The 19,710-nt window shown below is 35.0% G+C and overlaps 1 protein-coding gene across 1 annotated transcript in view; it reads right to left on the minus strand.

The window, feature by feature from the left end:
- The window catches only part of LOC144451961 (calcium-activated potassium channel subunit alpha-1-like), a 144,575-nt gene that overhangs the window by 48,799 nt on the left and 76,066 nt on the right, over positions 1 to 19,710 (minus strand). The window contains exons 6-12 of the mRNA XM_078142889.1: positions 19,564 to 19,710; positions 19,008 to 19,099; positions 14,564 to 14,674; positions 14,103 to 14,208; positions 8,212 to 8,364; positions 5,684 to 5,839; positions 4,745 to 4,783 (exon numbers count right to left, since the gene is read on the minus strand). The exon at positions 19,564 to 19,710 is cut by the window's right edge and continues 24 nt beyond it. Coding sequence (XP_077999015.1) covers positions 4,745 to 4,783; positions 5,684 to 5,839; positions 8,212 to 8,364; positions 14,103 to 14,208; positions 14,564 to 14,674; positions 19,008 to 19,099; positions 19,564 to 19,710 — 804 coding nt within the window. The remainder of the gene's footprint in view (positions 1 to 4,744; positions 4,784 to 5,683; positions 5,840 to 8,211; positions 8,365 to 14,102; positions 14,209 to 14,563; positions 14,675 to 19,007; positions 19,100 to 19,563) is intronic.

Consider the following 19,710-nt stretch of genomic DNA (forward strand, 5'->3'; position numbering starts at 1 on the left):
GAAAACGTGACAATGCTGAACATGGTGTAAAAAAGACAGACAGGAATGGCCACACGTAGATCTGACTACAGGGATAAAACAGGGGATCAAATGCTCATTACTTGAGAACTTGTAACACACACTGGTAGACTTGGCTAAATTTATCATGTATAGGGTGTAGGGATGCTATCAATGGCATTTTTCAGTGTGACTGTCCTGCTCACAATTCACAACTCAATTTGGTGACTGGAAAACAAACAACAATTACCAAATTTCATATCAGTCCTCAGGTGCAGGAAGTATTAAATTTAATAGTTTTTCTAATGGTGCTCGGTTAATAGGGCAAAAGCTGGTCAGAATTAAGGCGACCTTTTGAGTTTAGTTTTGTTGAGATCATCCAGTTTCCATATTTGTTATTATAGTTAATATCATGTATGACGCTATAAATTGGAAATTGTTGTCTCGTTATTAAATTACAGCGAACAAAAGAAATTAGATAAGCAGTTTAACCGGTCAAGTGTTTCATGAGATGTGTCCAAAAAGCTTAATGCCTTTGAAATACAATTCATAAGTAACACCTGTAATGCTCAGTTCATTGTTCTTATCATGAACACAGCACACATCTACAATACTTCAAACTTTATTTTCAATCCTCAAATTTGGACATCAAATCTTTGATTTTTCTTTTTTTTTTAATCAATAAATACAGTCATAGATTGTTGATGCATTATGATTGTTTTTCTCCCCCGCGCATGTGACTGTGTGTTGAATTAATTTTTCACAAATCATCCTCTGTTTCAATTAATGGGAAAACATTAGAAATGGCAGGCACTGACCAAGATACACTGACTGAGCGTTCACTGATAGAAAAGCAAGACTATGCCAATCGATGCAAGATATCAGCTCCAGAAGAAATGACAAAATTACATGTTAGAAAGCTACCACGGCTGTTGTTAGTTGTCATAGCAACGTCCACAGTTCATGCTGTTAACAGGTTGGTGTTTTTTGAAGTCAGTAATATCAATATTGTTAGTTTTACTTATCAAACTACAAACATCACATTTGATCAGTAATTATCAAAGCTTTGTGTATCATTTGCAAATGCTGTGGGTGTATTTTTTTTCTTAACCAGAAATCTTAAAAGTGATATAATAAGGCCACTTTTATTAAATCTTCTGTTTGCCGTCTTTGAACATTAACAAAATCTGTATTTTCATGAGGTTAAAACAAACACAGAAAAAACATCCACATATTATCATAAATATGAATTTCAGTATTTCTTATTATGAGAGATTTCTATTGAGGGTAAACTCAATTTTAGTGTCACAAACAACAGTGCACAGCATTGCCATTGAAAGATCAAATTTTCCAACTGAGGCCCTTCCTTGTTCAGCAACAAAAATAATGTCATAGATGCAATTCAGACAGAAAAACTACAAAACGTAGAAAAACAATATTGTGTTCACTTTAAGTGGCAAATTTTTCAATTCAGACATTATACAGATGCTTAAGCGAATATCTTTCAAGAAGAACTTGTAGTAGTGGTAACACTACTTGAAAGATATACTTTTGGACATTTTGCTTTGTTCAGCTGCAGAAAATATGAGTGACATAAGGGGCCTTATCACTATAAGTCAGAGTATAGTGACAAACACCTTATATCATGAGTATTTCCGAACCAAACAAAGAAAATTATTGGAAAAAAATATAGTATATCTTCCCAAGCTTACTTTAAGAAAAATTGGGGGAAATTATGGCGATATTGAATGTTTAATATTTTGAGCACTGCAGAACCACTGATGTAGACGTAATTTGTCATCATGTAGAGCTATCAGGGTATGTGGTATACTGAATGTAAGCCACTACTCATCTTTGACTCATATTGACATGACCCCTTATGTCACTCATATTTTCCTTGGGTAAATAAAGTAAATGCTGTGAAATATACACACCAAACATAAAACATCGTTCTGATATACTCTTGTTGTGTTTGTCTTTTAACACATTTTAACTTCCCATCCCCCCCCCCCCCCCCCATGCATAGACGGCAAACAGAGACTTAAATTAAAGACACCTTCAGAGATTCTCTTGCAGCTGGTGTGTTCACTCCATAATGTCCTGCATGTAACGCAGGACAACAGCATACACTATATCTAAATACAAAATGTCTGCATTATGTTAATAAATAGTAAAAGGCACTCACTCCATTGAGAAGAGCAGACAGAATATAATATAGTAGCAGAAGATAACAGAAAGCCATGCAAGAGAAAACAAAATTAGTTAAACAGTTGCTTACAGTTTACTAAAAGGAACTTAGTGAAAGCAAAGGGAATGATGGGAACATGACGTTATGGTAGATGGTAAACTAGTGGGATTGTGGGATATGGTCAATGCAGAATGGGGTGTTGATATCGTTTGGATCATATGTTTTTTCAATGAACACATCACCAAAACTATTTTTAGTATCAATATTACGGTGGGATGGGTGTCACGCTATTCAATGAATTGGAAATGCTTGGCGATTGATGCTTTTTGTTACGATTAATTCTACGTGGTTTTTTTTATGGATGGGAGAAATGGGACATGTTACACGGAATGTTTTAGGGCCTAGAATGGGATGGCTTTGCAAACACTCAATACATGAATATTAACACTAAAACTAACAATGAGAGGTTTCTACTTAATACTCAGAACATGATTCAATATCCATTATCTCATGCAATCTCATTCTACACTATAAATCTGCATTCACTTTGCATATAATTTACATACACTTTGCATATATTTTACATACGATTTGCATATATTTTACATACAATTTGCATTCTCTATAAAGGGACTAACTCTATGTTATTAGTTTGGTTAACTACAGAACTAACTAGTATAATATTTCCATGCAATACACCCTTACACCACCACGTTTTTTTCTCTACTTATTTTACGATCTACAATTTCTATATTATCTATAATTACACTATCTTCTCTTTTTTCATCTGGTCACAAAATTCTACTCTAGGCATTCTCTGACAGGACATATCTTTATTGTACATAAAAGGACACTAAAACCAACATCAAAAATTTCAGACTCAAATCAAGAGACAACGTTAGGATTTACACTTTATAGCATGCTGAGTTATATTGTCTAATAGTATTCCTATCCTACATTCACTGTAACATTTAACATACAAACATACCTACAAATGTAACCCAGTGTCCTACGTACCACTAACCCATCATCTCCTGTCTATGTTAGGCTTACAAATGTACCTTGTAATGTACCCCCCCCCCCACCCCCCAATTCATCAACTCCTCTCTAAGTATGTTAAGCTTCCCATGGCCAATCACATTCCCATCACACCACTAACCCTACCTAGCCCCCCCCCCCCCCTAAGTATGTTAAGTCTACAAATGTCCCTAGATATGAATCCCAAAATACAATCTTCCTATTGATAGTGTTGCTGGTGTACTATTGTTTAGTCCTCATTTCTCAGTAACTCTATAATGTTTCCTGAGACTTCCAGTTTCACTTTGATACAATACCAAGTACAAGTTTTGTTAACTCTAGCAGCTTCTTTGTTGTTATTTGTTACCATGGCATCCCACCTAACTCTATGCCAAGAGTTCTTGGTGTTTGTACTGGCTAATGACACAAAATCTGTCAGTCAATAAATATGTCCTATGGTTGACAAAAGACATAACATAATCTATCTGATTGTCTTTTTAATAGATAATATAAGAGAAACTGGCTAGTCATTTCACATGGCTGACACTACAAATTCTGTCTAATTGTTCAATATAGCTGACACTACAGATTCTGGTTGATTGTTCCTTACAGCTGACACAAATTTTGTCTGGATGTTCAATGATTGATATGACAGATCCTGGCTGGTTGTTCCCTAAGGGTCTCCCTACAGATTCTGTCTGGTTGTTTCCTATGGCTGACACTAAAGACTCTGTCTGGTTGTTCCCTATGGCTGACACTACAGACTCTGTCTGGTTGTTCCCTATGGCTGACACTACAAACTGTCTGGTCGTTTCCTATGGCTGACACTACAGACTCTGTCTGGTTGTTCCCGATGGCTGACACTACAAACTGTCTGGTTGTTCCTGATGGCTGACACTACAGACTCTATCTGGTTGTTCCCTATGGCTGACACAAAAGATTCTGTCTGGTTGTTCCCTATGGCTGACACTAAAGACTGTCTGGTTGTTCCCTATGGCTGACACTGCAGACTCTGTCTGGTTGTTCCCTATGGCTGACACTACAGACTCTGTCTGGTTGTTGCTTATGGCCAACACTATAGATTCTGCTGGGTTGTTCCTTCTGGCTAACGCATACTACAAAATCTGTCTATATGGCTCATGCCACAGATTCTGGCTCGTGGTTCCATATGGTTGACACTACAGACTCTGTCTGGTTGTTACCTATGGCTCATATTATAGATTCTGGCTAGTTGCTCCCTGGCTTTAGTTCAATGGAGTCTGTCTGGTTGTTCCCTATGGCTGACAACTCATATAAAACATGTTTATTCCATGACAACATGGAATCCATCTGACTATCCCTTTAGCTGATACTACAAATCTAACTTGATGACTCAAACTCAAACAGTTGTTTGTGGTCTTTAGTCTTCCTGAAACAACATAAAAATGTCTTTTTCACCCTACATATATCTTTATATTCATTTGTCTTATATCACCCTGGAAATTCCTAGGGCATTTATTGTGGGGTTTTGTCGTCGGGTGGTGACGAGTCAGAGGGACAAACCTGTTTTCCTTTACCGTTGGATGGTTCGGCTTCTTCGGCCTTCATGAAGGGGGACAGAAAAGCAGTTAGAAGAGTTTAGAAATGGCAGACTGGGCTGTATTTGAAAATAAAGAAAGTTAGGCAAGAATCCAAGGCAGCAAGACAGTAGTCACGACTAAAGATATCAGAGAGTGGATGTGGAATCTTTGCATGACCAGAGAGTTAGAATGATGTCTCTTAGTTTAGGTTTATTTTGTAATTGTGTGTATTAAATCGTTAGCTCAGCACTGGTAGAGGTATTATAAAATGATCTGTGAGTCACTTTAATTAAAAGAAAATGAAATAGAACACAAGTCAGTCAGTATACAGAAATGATAAAGAATGGTAAGCACTCTGTCATGATATCATCAAAGATTGTACATCCACTAAAAGTTGAAATAAAAACATAATACAAACAAACAAAAATAAAGTGAGATTTCGGTCATATTATTGCATTTGAGAGAAAAAAAAAGGAAAAAGGTCGTTCAGGATGGAGAGATTTTGAAAGCTATCAGCTGTTATCATGCAAAAACTCTAATTTCTTATTTATGACTAACAGCTAACTTTATCTTTTTTTTTATTTCTAAGCCATTGCTCACTCAAAAAAACTGGAGTTTTCTTACGGGTGATTTCAGGAGGAATGTGCTCGGGCGGGCAAAGAGTGGGTTTCTCATGTCTTGGGTTGCAGGGGAATGAGTGGTAGGTTAGGATAAAAAATAACTATGAAAAATCCAATATGGAGAAGGCCAAGCCAAGGACAAAAGACTTGTGATCAAGAAAAAAGTGTACTCAAGAACCAGCAAAGAAAAGTGATTAAAAAAAAGTGGGAAAAAAGTTGCTGAAAAAACGTTTCCATGCGGTTTGTTCCATCCATAGTGCTGAAAGGCAGACTCATTCGCTGGGTAATCATGGTAACTATACCTCACTATTGGATCTCATAGCAAAGAGATTTGCCATCATTGTAGAGAAACCTGGGGCTAGACAACTCTGTGCAATCAAACCAAGCTTTAACTCTGCTAAACATATCACGTCATCTCCTTCACGCCAGTTCCAACTTGGAATATTTAACAGGTATGCCTGGAGGTAGGGAAAAAAAACAAATAATTATTTGACATCTCATTTTAATGGTGATGTAGTCACAATGTGATGCAAATTAAAATACTAAACATTCAACTTTTTTTAATGAACAGTTAAAAGCTGTTATTTTGGCCTTATTTTCAGCTTGAGTACTGCAATGTATATATACATGTACATGTGCACACATGCATGTGCAAGCATACACACACACACACACACACACACACACACACACACACACACACACACACACACACATATATATATATATATATTATATATATATGTGTGTGTGTGTGTATGTACAAACATATATACACAAAACATTTACGTATGTACATGCATATATACATACATACATACATACATACATACATACATACATACATACATACATACATACATACATACATACATACATACATACATACATACACATACACATACACATACATACATACATACATACATACATACACATACACATACACATACACATACACATACACATACACATACACATACACACATTCACACACAAGCATGTATATCCATTTCCTTTTCAGGAAGGTTGAGTGGCAGAGGCTGTCCTTATTAACGTTGTAGTGTGGTGAAATATATCAAATCTGAATGCAATTATACACTGTATGTTACTGTCAATGCATGCCTTTGAAGACTCTCTGGTTTCGTTGGCACAGTTGATATTGAGGTTTCCTCAACTTTTAAGTATACTAACTTAATGTCATCAAATGGTTGATAAATAATGCCTGAATTAGTTAAGTATGCTGTAGTAAGTTGAATACTACAAGAACAAATAGACTTTTTCATATCCAACTGATATTACCCCACCACCACCACCACCACCACCACCACCACCACCACCACCACCACCACCACCACCACCCCCTAACAGTATAAACTCATCTTATCCCCAGGGGCCTGCAATTTCACTTCATCTGCGAAAGAATGCCAACATTCTGACTATTACAAGCAGTCACGCAATGTCAGAAGTCTGTTCCCTGCTAAGTGACTTCAAGGAAAGAAAAATGATTTACGTTCCCAGTTATTTCCAGGGCCAGTTTTATAACTTATACCATTTGTTGCAATCACTCATTTCAGCACTACACTAAATTGTCTTGTAGATTTCATTGCAAATAGTCTTTTATCAAAAGTTAGGAGCAAACAGTTTTACTATTCACTGTTATATTTCGAGATAATATACTCTAGACATAGTTTAAAGCAAGATATATTGACATTCAATAAAGTGTAATATCTAAAGCGAGAAAATGAAAGAAAATAGTAGAAGTCTTTATAGTCATTTTTAATGAGAAAACAGGCATGTTATGGACCAATGACATTTTACATTGCACTTTGCCCCCACAGTAATGAAGAGCTCCCTCTAGTGGTAGCATACAGAAATTATGCCAGATTAGAAGACAAAGTACATGTAACTGTTCATTTTTGGGTTTCATTTGCTTATGTTTTTCAAATTTTGTTAATACTTTTGATTTTTATTTGTTAATCCTTGCTCATCAAAAACACATCAAACTTAATGCAACAATCAAATTATGCTGTTTTACTGTGACTACTGTGTCATGACAACTTTTTTAGCATAGAGATATATCAATGGGGCCACGCACCCAACGTTGACCAAACCCAAGTTGCATCCATAAATATTCAGAAGTTATGCAGTGATATAATATTAACAAAGAAATGCCAATTTTGCAAACACCCCTAATCCTTGTAAATGATGGCAAGCTGTTAAAATGATGGAGCCATCATGTAATCACTCAGATTGTTATTTGTATCCCTGGATTTGATTAAACCAGGGAGTTTGAGACTTTGACAGATAAAGAAGGATAAACACCATAATGAGATTAATTATTACTAGAGTTTGGTGTTTCATGTCTCAATGGGGTAAAGTTGGAATGTTACCTGTACTATGTACAATGCATTCACATTCACATTTATCAATCAATCAATCAATCAATCAATCAATCAATCAATCAAACAATCAATAAATCAATAAACCAATCAATCAATTAATAATCAATCAATTAATAATCAATCAATAATCAATCAGTCAAGCAATCAATCAATCAATAATCAATCAATCTAGCTAGCTATCTATCTGTCAATAATCAATCAGTCAGTCAGTCAATCAAGCAATCAATCAGTCAATCAATCAATCAATCAGTCAATCAATCAATCAATCAATAATCAACCAACCAATCAATCAATCAATCAATGTAAATATACAAAACATACCTTGTAATAGTACACCCCTTACAATGCTGATAAGATGTCAGCAGAACTTGTGATTCACTTGTAACTTTAGACTGTGTGAGTAGAAATGTTCATTTGACACTTACCTTATTATGATACTGTAATAGTTGAACTATAGTTCTTATCTTGGGATGATAATTCTTGATAGAAATCACTCTCATAATATTGGCAGCATCTTCTTGATCTGGGTCATCACAATACTTGTTAGCCAGAACTAGGCAAGCATCAGCAACTTTCAACTAAAAAATAAAAAAACACCATTCAAATACAGTTACAAATTAGCAGCATGCTATACAGCCCAAGATGAGATTGATTTATTTTCCTTCTTAGCTTTCATGATTGTTTTACAACTGCTGACATTAGACCATGGAAGAATGGAACCTGTTACAAACAGTATGTAAATGAATGAATTGGATTATAACTAACACTTGGCACAGCAGGTTGGAACAGCAGAGACTGGTGTTACACACCATAGTTTGATAAAAATAGTGTTACAACCTCTTTATGTGTACATGAAGTGTAGGGGGAACTGGAAATTTGTTTGTGAACATGTACTACTATGCAACGTGGCCATAAAACTTCTTATCAAATGATGGAATGTAAATACAACTCTCTGTACTTCCAACATGCTGAGTCAAGTGTTATTAATCCAATTCAGTTGTTTACTTCCTTGTTTGTAACCGGTTCCGTTCGTCCATGGTCAGATGTCGGCAGTTGTATTTGAACATAAACAAGCAGTTATGAGTATTCATGTTCTGCTATTGTTAACATGTCTCCTAACTCCCCTGTGAGAATAAATGTCAATGACAAGGACACCACTGAACAATAAATGAGGAACAAGGTTGAACTAAGTATTTCTTGGCTCTTGCACAAAATATATGTGATGTAAAAATCATGAAATGACTCCAGAAACCAAAGTTTAGGAAACGTCCTTCTTTCCTGAAGTTGTGTTCCCCTTTAAGTCGTCTTAATTTCTATGAATTTTGAGAGTTTTCAAGACATCTTTTGTCTGTTTTATGATCAACTAAGTCAATTTTTCAACAGAATTTTGTCAGTGGTGCATACAATTCAAGTCATTACAAACTTGAGTGTGCTTGTATGACATTGACAGTTTTCAACCTTATACAACTGATAATTTCATTATTGTCATTTTCAAGCAGTTCTGTGGAGTAGTTTAGGTATTTAAGAGATTTTTTGAAATCCATGGATCCACGGCTTTCTCATAGTCTTGATGAGACCAAGGCATGAATATTTTTTTAGTCTTGGGCAGACATCATGCCACCATGATGCATAAATGTGAACATCTGTTCAACTCGGACAATACATACTATCCCATAATATTGAATTCACGCTTTATCTAAGAAAGCTTTGAAAATTTATGACACACATGTGCATTCGAAGACCTACATGTGAGATTTTGCCATCTGTAGAAAGACTTAATACATTCTATAGTTTCCCATACAATCAAAGTCGTAAAATGTCATGGCATCTTAACTCTTTTTCAGTATTAGTAGAAGTAGGCTGATGATGTTTCCATGGAAATAATATGTTGTTGTGTGTGTGATATTACTATGACAACCATTTAATAAGAAATATCCTCACTGTTAACTCTTTTGTGGATGAACACTGAGCAATGAAATATATACTAGTTGCATATTCAGTGGGTATTCATTTCGCAGACATACCATGTTTACGAATAAGCAAAGTTAATTCAGCGAATATCTTATATCCCTTAAGTAGTGAAAGAAAATTCTTCCATTTTTCATATGTATTTCTCATTAACTTCTGGTCAGTCATGAAATATTCATAGTTAAAATGTTACACTATGCAATGACCCTTGACCTTGCAATATTGCCACACGATTGGCTAGCTGGTTTTGTTGGAAAAATTTGATAGCAAAAATTGTGATACCATAAAAAATAGCATTTAATTTAATACTTCCTTTTAGTTAGTTTATTTCTTTGAACTGAAAAGATGTATATCATTCAATTGACAAACAAAGCACTTAAAATCATAAAGTTTTCTCTTTTCATTGTACTGAACATAAACTGTGTCACTAAAAGGAGAAAGAAACTCATAAAAATAATAATGGATATTTATATATTATTCATCATTTAATCTTAATGGTCAAGTTTAGGAACTCTATTTTTATGATCTTATGATAGATTCTCCCCAAGGAAAGGGCTTACAAAAATGGTGGGGGCATGGCTAGAGTGAGAGAAAATCGAACCCTCACGAACAGTAGCAAATTTCCTATTCCTTTTGGAGTGTATTGAAGCTATTGTTATTGTTACAATTCAACATGCAAAACACAAAATGAATCTGCAGTATGAACCATACCCCTGTTTCTGGGACCTCTTTCAAGACAAAACAAAGTGTAAAAAGCATACCCCATATCAGATTTTGACACCCAAAAACTAGACCCTTTGGGCAGCACATACCCATATAGCTTTTCAATGGAAGTACTTTACATGTACATGTACATACAATGAGAATGCTTTAATCCTATGTGCTTATAGAGGCTGCAATGGATTGCATACTCCATGGGAGTTGAGAAAGTATAAAGGGCCATTGTGACATCATAGCTCCATACCAGGGGATATAATTATAAAGTGCTCTGAGCATGGTATGGAAAAACACTATACGACTTTGTTGATAAAAAGAGCACTCCTCAGAGATTCTTACATTTACTATGTCACCATGGCAACACTAATTTGTAAACAGCATCTTGGTAACATCTGTGAAGAATGATCGCCATAATTATGGAAATAAAAAAGAATGTATTTTTTATTGTTTACCTGCCCCAGTTTTCATGTATGGCATACAAATAGGTTCATTAAAATAGTAAAAGCACGGAAAGTATATCACACTTTCAAACGACACGTGTACAGTATGTCAGACCTTCATGTGACCTTCAAACGACACGTGAACAATATTAATAAAATAAATGACAAGAGTCATGTTACTCCTGGATGACATATGAGTATGTCTGGAACTATTATTTAACTATAAGATTTTATCAACAACATGATTGTAGGTGTATGTGTGTGTGTGTGTGTGTGTGTGTGTGTGTGTGTGTGTGTGTGTGTGTGTGTGTATGTGTGTGTATGTATGTATGTATGTGTGTATGTATGTATGTATGTATGTATGTATGTATGTATGTGTGTGTATGTATGTGTCTGTCTGTCTGTCTGTCTGTCTGTCTGTCTGTCTGTCTGTATGTATGTATGTATGTATGTATGTATGTATGTATGGGTTAAAATGGGGTTGCTTTTTTTAGCTGAAGAGTCTAAAATGGGGTATAATATACTAATTGTTTTACTTGAAGTAAATAAACACTTAGGAGAAATGAATATCTATGTCATACATTCAGCAAAATATACCGGTGCATTTGCTTGCTTATGTGAACCAGTATATCAAAGGGACCCACTGTTATTTTTTTTATCAGTTGTATTGTAGTTTTTACCTAATTTTGTCTAAATTTGCATCTACTTGGCTCACTTCATGCACGCAAATGCACTCTGGTGGTTTTTTTCACAGGTTGCATGTAATATATGTGATATAAAATCATGAAATGACTCTCCAGAAAACAAAGTTTACGAAAATGTCTTTACGTTTCCCTGCATTCCCTAGCTTTAACAGTCATGTGCTACTTTTAGTATATGGTGACATTTAACTGCTGTAAGCCTCTAGAGAATTCTAACCAAACCTCAAGGTCAAAAAAGTAGATCCTCCAATTTTATATCTGTCAGCTGATTCTAAAGTAATTTATAGCAGCCAGTGCATTCAATTTGACAGCAGTTACTGTACTCTACAGGGATATAGTTGAATTCTTGTGGGATACCTAAACACTCAGTGATACCAATTACATGTACTTGTACGTTGGCAATCCCTGCTTCAAATATCATCAATCTCAAAATAAAGCTGAGTGATAGTCCACTGAAGAATTAAGATAGGTGAATGATAATTATAAAAATAATAATGTTGGTTTTTATCTAGCGCTTTCCCACTTTGTGCTCAAAGCACTTTACAATTATTACCCCTGGCACGGATCTATAACAGTACACAGTCCTTTATACTTCCTCAACTCCCTGGGGCACATACAATCCATTGCAGTCACTATAAACCAGAATGCATAGGATTATAGCATTCACATTGCAACCTCTATCCTACCAGGTCCCAAATTATACAGCTGGGTTGACTGAGGCACAATTATGGTTCAAATCTTGCCCAAGGACTTTAGCCATTCAGAAACAAATGACAGTGACGGAGGCTTAAACCTGCAACCTGCAGATTCCAAGCCCGCCACTCTAACCATTCAGTCATCATGACTCCACAAGTCAACAAAGTATTCAGACAATGAAATAATTTGTGCATATACTGTTGTTGTCTAGCTAGTATCAAAATCTTCATCTTAGCCTTTGACATTCACAAATTACTCTATTAAGATTTGGATCAAGGTAAACATAGAATAAGAAATATGATACACTTGTATGGTTTTAGAGCAACACAGAGAACAGAAGATGGTAAAATCCATGTAAACTGAGTTATGGTAAAACTAACAGAGAAGCCATAGAAATGATAAAAACTTTTCCATCCTGGGTTGGGTATTTATTTTGGATTTTTAACTTATAAAATCATTATATCGTGGCTTCCTACTTGAAAAATCATTGTGAAACAACATATGCAAGTCCTTAATTGTTTGTAAATCAATAAATTGCAAGAAAGATTAATAAATGTAAAATCTTTGTCATTGCACGTACAATAACACACTTTTTATAGATTTTTTTTAGCTTTTTGCAATGTATTGAGTTACAAACACAGACTTGGTAATATGTTGTTCCACATTGATTTTTCAAATAGGAAGCCACGATAAAATTGTTACACAAGTATATATAAACAAGTAGCAATATTTTCTTTACGAGCCAAAGTTTCATTTTAATTCAACTGGCTTCCATGGTATATGCTGTAAACCTGGAAAATTTCCCTAAAGACTTATTTTCACTTATTTCACCGAACAAAAAAAAACGCAAAAATAATAGCGAAATTATATAGAGGTTTATAATAGTATAGGCTATACAACAAAGGGTGATCTTTAGGTTTGAGAATATACACATCTGTTATTCTTTGCCATATGTTGTTGTTAGTCATTCTACTCTACTGTCTATCAACATTTTATGAGTGATTTTATCACCAATCTTGCACTTTCTAAAATATGCACTGTCAACCATGTCACATAAAACAGAAATGGTTGATAAATCCCATGTCCATTTTTTATGTTAGGGTCACCTTATTTCTACAATGTCTACGCTATATGAAAAAATTGGAATTCTTGTATTCACTAGCTCTATTTCAAAGTATTTTCATCTCCTATAGTGCAGGCATTCTGCTGAGGTCAACTGAACTTCTGGCTGACATTACCTTTAAAAATGATATGTGCTGTAGTAATACTAGTGTACGTAAGATTATTATTAAGTGGGTCTTTCATCTAATTATATGAAAATTATTACTAACATTATATGATATATGCTTATAAATATTTGTTTAAAGGGGAATGCCACTACAGGAAATAAAGGCACTTTCATAAACTTTGGGTTATTGAGAGTCATGTCATTTTTATATCACATACATTGTGTGCAACTGCTGAGAAACACTGACTTGAAACTTGTTCCTAATTCATTGTTAAGTGGAAGTCCTCATCATGGACATGCATTGTCTCATAGAAGTCATAAGACATATATGTATTTCGAGCAAAATATATTTATAAGTAATTAGTATGCACGACTCCTAAGTGCTTATTACCTTAAAATATAACACCACTGAGTGTGTTCTACTATAGTGCATTTCTGCTGACTCATTGTGTGTGGGTGTGTGTGTGTGTGTGTGTGTGTGTGTGTGTGTGTGTGTGTGTGTGTGTGTGTGAGTGTGTGTGTGTGTGGGGGGGGGGGGGGGGGGGAGAACATAGTACAAGACTTACCCGAACTCGTTCTAAATCTGTGGCATCCAACACTGAACCTTGGAAGAACTGGAGATGGGTAAAATGTCTCTTGAAGAATGCCTCCAAGGCAAGATCTGGTTCAGAACTGACATAAAACAAAAGAATCATAAAGTTATCAAAGTGTAGGTGATGTATCCTCAGAAAAAGTCTACATGATGAGATGTGGTTCAAAACTGAAATATACAAACAATCCATAGGTTATCAATAAATATTCCATTTCTCTTACGAGAAATAATTTTGCATCCTTTTGTTTACCACTAGAATACATACATCAGTACTAACTATTTGTGCACATAGTCAGGAGTGTGATAATATACATATCACATGATGGCAGAAGGGACTTCCCTGATGTCTGATTGGAGCATGTCTACCAAAGTTACCATGACTACCAGTAACCATGACTACCAAAGTTACAATGACAACAGAAGATTTGCACTTACTTGTGTAGAAGCACTACTTCTACGTTGACATCGTCTCTGTCTTTATGTAAGAAATCTTTGATAAAGTTGGACACAGATTCATACGTGATGTGACCACATAATACCACATGTCTGTTGATACAATCAAAATCACATATACATAGTTACTCGTTGTTCTCCTTCGACAAAGTAACATGGATGCAAAGCCCTTATTAGTACTAGTTTTGTGACAAGACCTCAGATCTGCACTTTTTTGTTTGGGTAGTTGCAGGAAAATGCATGCATTCAAAAATACCGACAAATACCGACATATTTAGAAAACAAAGTCATGTTTTTGGCCTTCAGTACAGGAGATGTCACAACTTTGTACACATTATTACATGTGCACCTGCACGTTAATACTCCTGCACATGTACACATTCTAATGTGTATCTAAACCTCTCTAATGTTTCTAATAAGACAACTGAGAGATACCATCACATACATCTTACAAGTACAAGCAGGCATATAAAATCAAAGACCCCACACATGTAAGGGCTGTGGTAAAATCTAACAACTGAACTTCTAAAGTCTTTTCTAACTTTCAAAAAGATAACTGCACCAAAATTATGTTAAAACATGTGGAAAACAGACAGAATGCTGTGACTAACCCCCACTACCTCCAACCCCTTCCCCTCTAAACCTCGTCCCAGTCTTGCACTTACATGGTATTATCCTCAGGAATGTCTTACACAATTTATATTATTCCTTACAAACATTCCCCAATTTTTTCAAGGTATCTATCTATACATATACATAGATGAGTTCATATATATACATAGATGAGTATAGGCCTTTCCAAAATTTGCCTAGGTGGCGCTCTACTTCCTGTCTGTGTGTACCTTGGGGTATACATGGTATAGGTTACTCGGGTAATCATAGAGTGTTGTTGCTTTCCTAAATGTCTGCAGAATACGAAAACATCCCTGATTTACACTTCTATAGAATACCAAGGGACAAAGCTCTTAAGAAACGTTTCTATGAGGTGATGATACACCCAATTTGAGCAAGGGCGCTGTATTTTCAATTTCCTGTTTGGAGTCTGCAATGGCCAATTGATCACAAATCTGTTCTCCTGTTTTTCTCCCGTTTGCATATCTCAGCAGTCAAACCCTATAAATCGTCATAAACAACAGCTGAATGCCGAGATGCCTATATTATGTCAATATCTAACTTATTGATTGATGCAACAAATTATCAGGGTTCCACAGCTGATCTGGCACACTGCCAAACAAAATGGCTGACAATAACAACATATCTACTGTATAGCAATTAAAATGACAGTACCTGTATGTTCATATCAAGCCTTATTTTCCTTCGAAATCAAATTAACATTGCTTTTATTTTCAATTCCACTAAACTAATTTCACATACTGTATTACAAACAATCTATTCTCTCTTTACCTTAAACCCTAATGTTTGAATACCAGGGTCTTGGATTACTGCTATCCTATTAATGGTGCCACAGGGGTCACTCTAACCTTTCGGACCAACTTTTTCAAGCGCTTTGTATCAAAACAGTTACTTACAGGACCAAGTTTTTCTACAGCTTTGTACATAATGAAAACAACATCCCAAATTTTGACACCAACCCAACGCAGTCTTCATGGCATTAACTATTCATAACATCTCTGACAATGCTCGCGAGATGTCTCTGAAAATAGGGACTCTTTTTTCCAAAAAAATATTAGTCTGTGAAAAATTTTCTCTCATAGCTATTACATCTCAAATCTAAATAAACAGTTACAACAGAACAACAATTAATTTTGACTAAAAAATAAAACCATCTAAAAAATTTCATTATTTCTGTATTGTTAAGTAGTTTATACATTCTATTTTTGCCTATTTCAGCTACTACCCTCATTATTCATACTTCACAAGTATCAAAGCTTACAGATAGCATCCAATTATTTTTCACATACCGAACAGTCTACATTTTGACGGAATTGTTCATGAAATCCCTAACTTTCCAACAAACAATTTCCCTTTAACAAAGTAAACAGACAATTTGTGTCAGGTAGGATTACAACAAAGGTGTATTCTATACTCATTAATAGTAAATTCAATTCATAATGTCACAACATTACTAACTACAACAGATTCACAAAGTCAGCATGTTTTGCATATCAAAGCAATCTAAAAAAAGAAAAAAATTTTATCATCTCATTATAAACACTCAGATTCATTCTTGCAACTACCATTTATTTAATTTTCTATAGTTTTAAAATTTGCCAAGCATTATTAATTTTGAATCAATGCAAGGAAATCACATACTAAATGATAATTTTGAATACAGTAATTTATTAATAAGTAATGTATATCAGGTAAAGCAATCTGGTCAGGAACAAATTATGAATGACACCAATAGTTTACTATCTAATATAAACGAAATAAAATACATAATTTAGACTATTCTAATTCATTACTTAAAGATTATATAGTTCCTCCACTTCTTGTCATTTATTCAAAAAATTGAAATCACTCTAAATTGACAAGGTTAGCATTGGTCTAACAATGCCTAATGAGTTTGCTGTCATTGATTGGCAGAATCAGAGTTTTTAATTTCAATTATTCACTTTGTTAGATATTAGTATATTACATGTATGTTGGGTGGGTGGGTGGGTGGGTGGGTGGGTGGGGGGGGGGGGGGTTATTGCTGATTTTATATATATAAAGGCCTAGAGCAAATTAGGTTTTAAATCTAGGAATGAAAACAGTTGTCTGACAGAGCTTTAGAAAAAGTTGGTCCAGAACAAAGAATAATCCTATGTACATGTATATGTGTAGTCCTTAAAGTGGCCATATGGGTGAGGTTTGGGTATTTATTTTACATTTTATCATGGTGTCATACTTGAAAAACCAAAGTCAAATGACATATGTCAAGTCCTTGTGTGTAACTTAATAAATTGCAAAGATTAATAAATGTGTAAAATATTTGTTACGTACAATGACAAACATTTCACCCATTTTTTTTAAAAGCTTTTTTGCAATTTATTGAGTTACAAACAAAGACTTGACATATGTTGTTTCACACTGTTCTTTCAAGTAGGAAGCCATGATTAAACTGTTTTATAAATTAAAAATCCGAAATAAAAACCGAATTCTCATCCATACGGCTACTTAATCAAAGATTTTGTTCAATACCCTCTATTGGCAGAATCAGAGTTTTTTAATTTCAATTATTCACTTTGTTAGTTATTTAATACATGTATGTTAGGTGGGTGGGTGGGTGGGTGGGTGGGGGGGGGGGGTTTATTGCTGATTTTATACATGGCCAGGTCAAAGTAAACACAACATCACTGATAGTAAGATAGTAATATAACAATCAGATACCAGGGTAAAAATTATCATTTATGGTGTGAAATTCAGAAATTCATGTGAAATTCAGAAATTCAGAACCCTTAATTAATAGTTCATGTTGTTCACAATATCCATCTGAATTTTAGTTATTTGCATTTCTAAGCCATTCGAACAAGTATAGGCCCAATTAGAGGGAAAACGTTCCACATCATAAAATACACATTTACCAAATGATACTCTCCCAAATTGCCAACCACTTTTAATAGTCACTTTGTGATAGCACTCATTAAAAAAAAAAAGTGCACAATTAACAATCCTGATAAATTGTACTTGTCATTTCAAAAACAATAAAACAGTTTATTTCTTCTTCTTTTCTATTATCAGGCCTCTTTAAGCTAACGATCAGTATACTAGGTGACAGGTTGTAATGTTTCTTATTTCTCCAGAGCTTTCATCATCACTGAGTTGATAATTTATATATAACATTAACTGAGATGACAGCATTTTAATCTAGTCAGTTCTCAACGGATGACCTACAGAGACTACATTTGAATCAATGCTATTTATAGCTACTCATTTAGTTGGGTCCTATTCCCATTGGCCAGAGTGAAGACTTCAATATACAGAAGTATACAGCTATATATGCCACAGCATAGACTGCAAGAAGTATAGCTATATATTTAGTTGGGTACTATTCCCATTGGCCAGAGTGAAGACTTCAATATACAGAAGTATAGCTATATATTTAATGGGGTCCTAATCCCATTGGCCAAGGCAGAGACTGCAATATAGCTATATATTTAGTCTGGTGCTATTCCCACTAGCCATGTTCTAGACTATAATGTACAGATGTATTGTATAGCTATGTATTTGGTGTGGCCCTACATCTGGCCACTACAGCATAGAACAGATCTGTACTGCACTGCACTGCACGGCATTCTACTGTACTGTACTGCAGCCCTATTTCTATGATGCTGTACCTTTCTGTACCATATTGTACAGAACTTCACTTTTCTTTACTGTTAGTACTGCAATGCACTCTACCATACTGTACTGCACTGTGCTCTACTGTACTGCTCTACAATCAATTGATGCATTAACAAACCGTGTCAGATATCATACTCACTTTTTCCCACTTTCTCCACTATAGGATCCACCATATTTTCTCCTTCCTCCAATCAACTCCATGATCTCTGGAACATAACTGGCAAACATGGCCTATGTGGACAGAAGAGAAAAACTTAAAACCACATTTTACTGTTTACATCCATAATTTTACCACTGTGTGGTCACATGTCTGGTTAACTGCATGTAATCTACTGACAATGTCACTGACAGTGTCTATAATTTTACCAAGACACCATAATCACAATTGTCTGTAAACTTACCAAGACACCATAATCACAATTATCTGTAAACTTACCAACACACCATAATCACAATTGTCTTCAAACTTACCAACACACCATAATCACAATTGTCTTCAAACTTACCAACACACCATGATCACAACTGTCTGCAATGTTACCAAGACAACTGTCTGTAAACTTACCAAGACACATCATTTATAATTGTCTCTAAACTTACCAGGGCACTCTATTTATAATTGTTGCTAAACTACCAAGACATCCTAATCATAATTCTCTCTGAACTTACCAACACATCCTATTTTCTAAACTTACCAAGGCACCCATGATGAAGAATGTCATGAATATTCTACCCATTGTGGTTTCAGCATAAATGTCACCATAACCAACGGTTGACATAGTAACCATCAGTAAATAAACACACATCCAGTAAGTAAGAGGCTGTGCATTGCTGAAGCCTTG

Source organism: Glandiceps talaboti, chromosome 22 (assembly GCF_964340395.1).
Source record: "Glandiceps talaboti chromosome 22, keGlaTala1.1, whole genome shotgun sequence".
In the NCBI taxonomy this organism is placed as follows: Eukaryota; Metazoa; Hemichordata; class Enteropneusta; family Spengelidae; genus Glandiceps; species Glandiceps talaboti.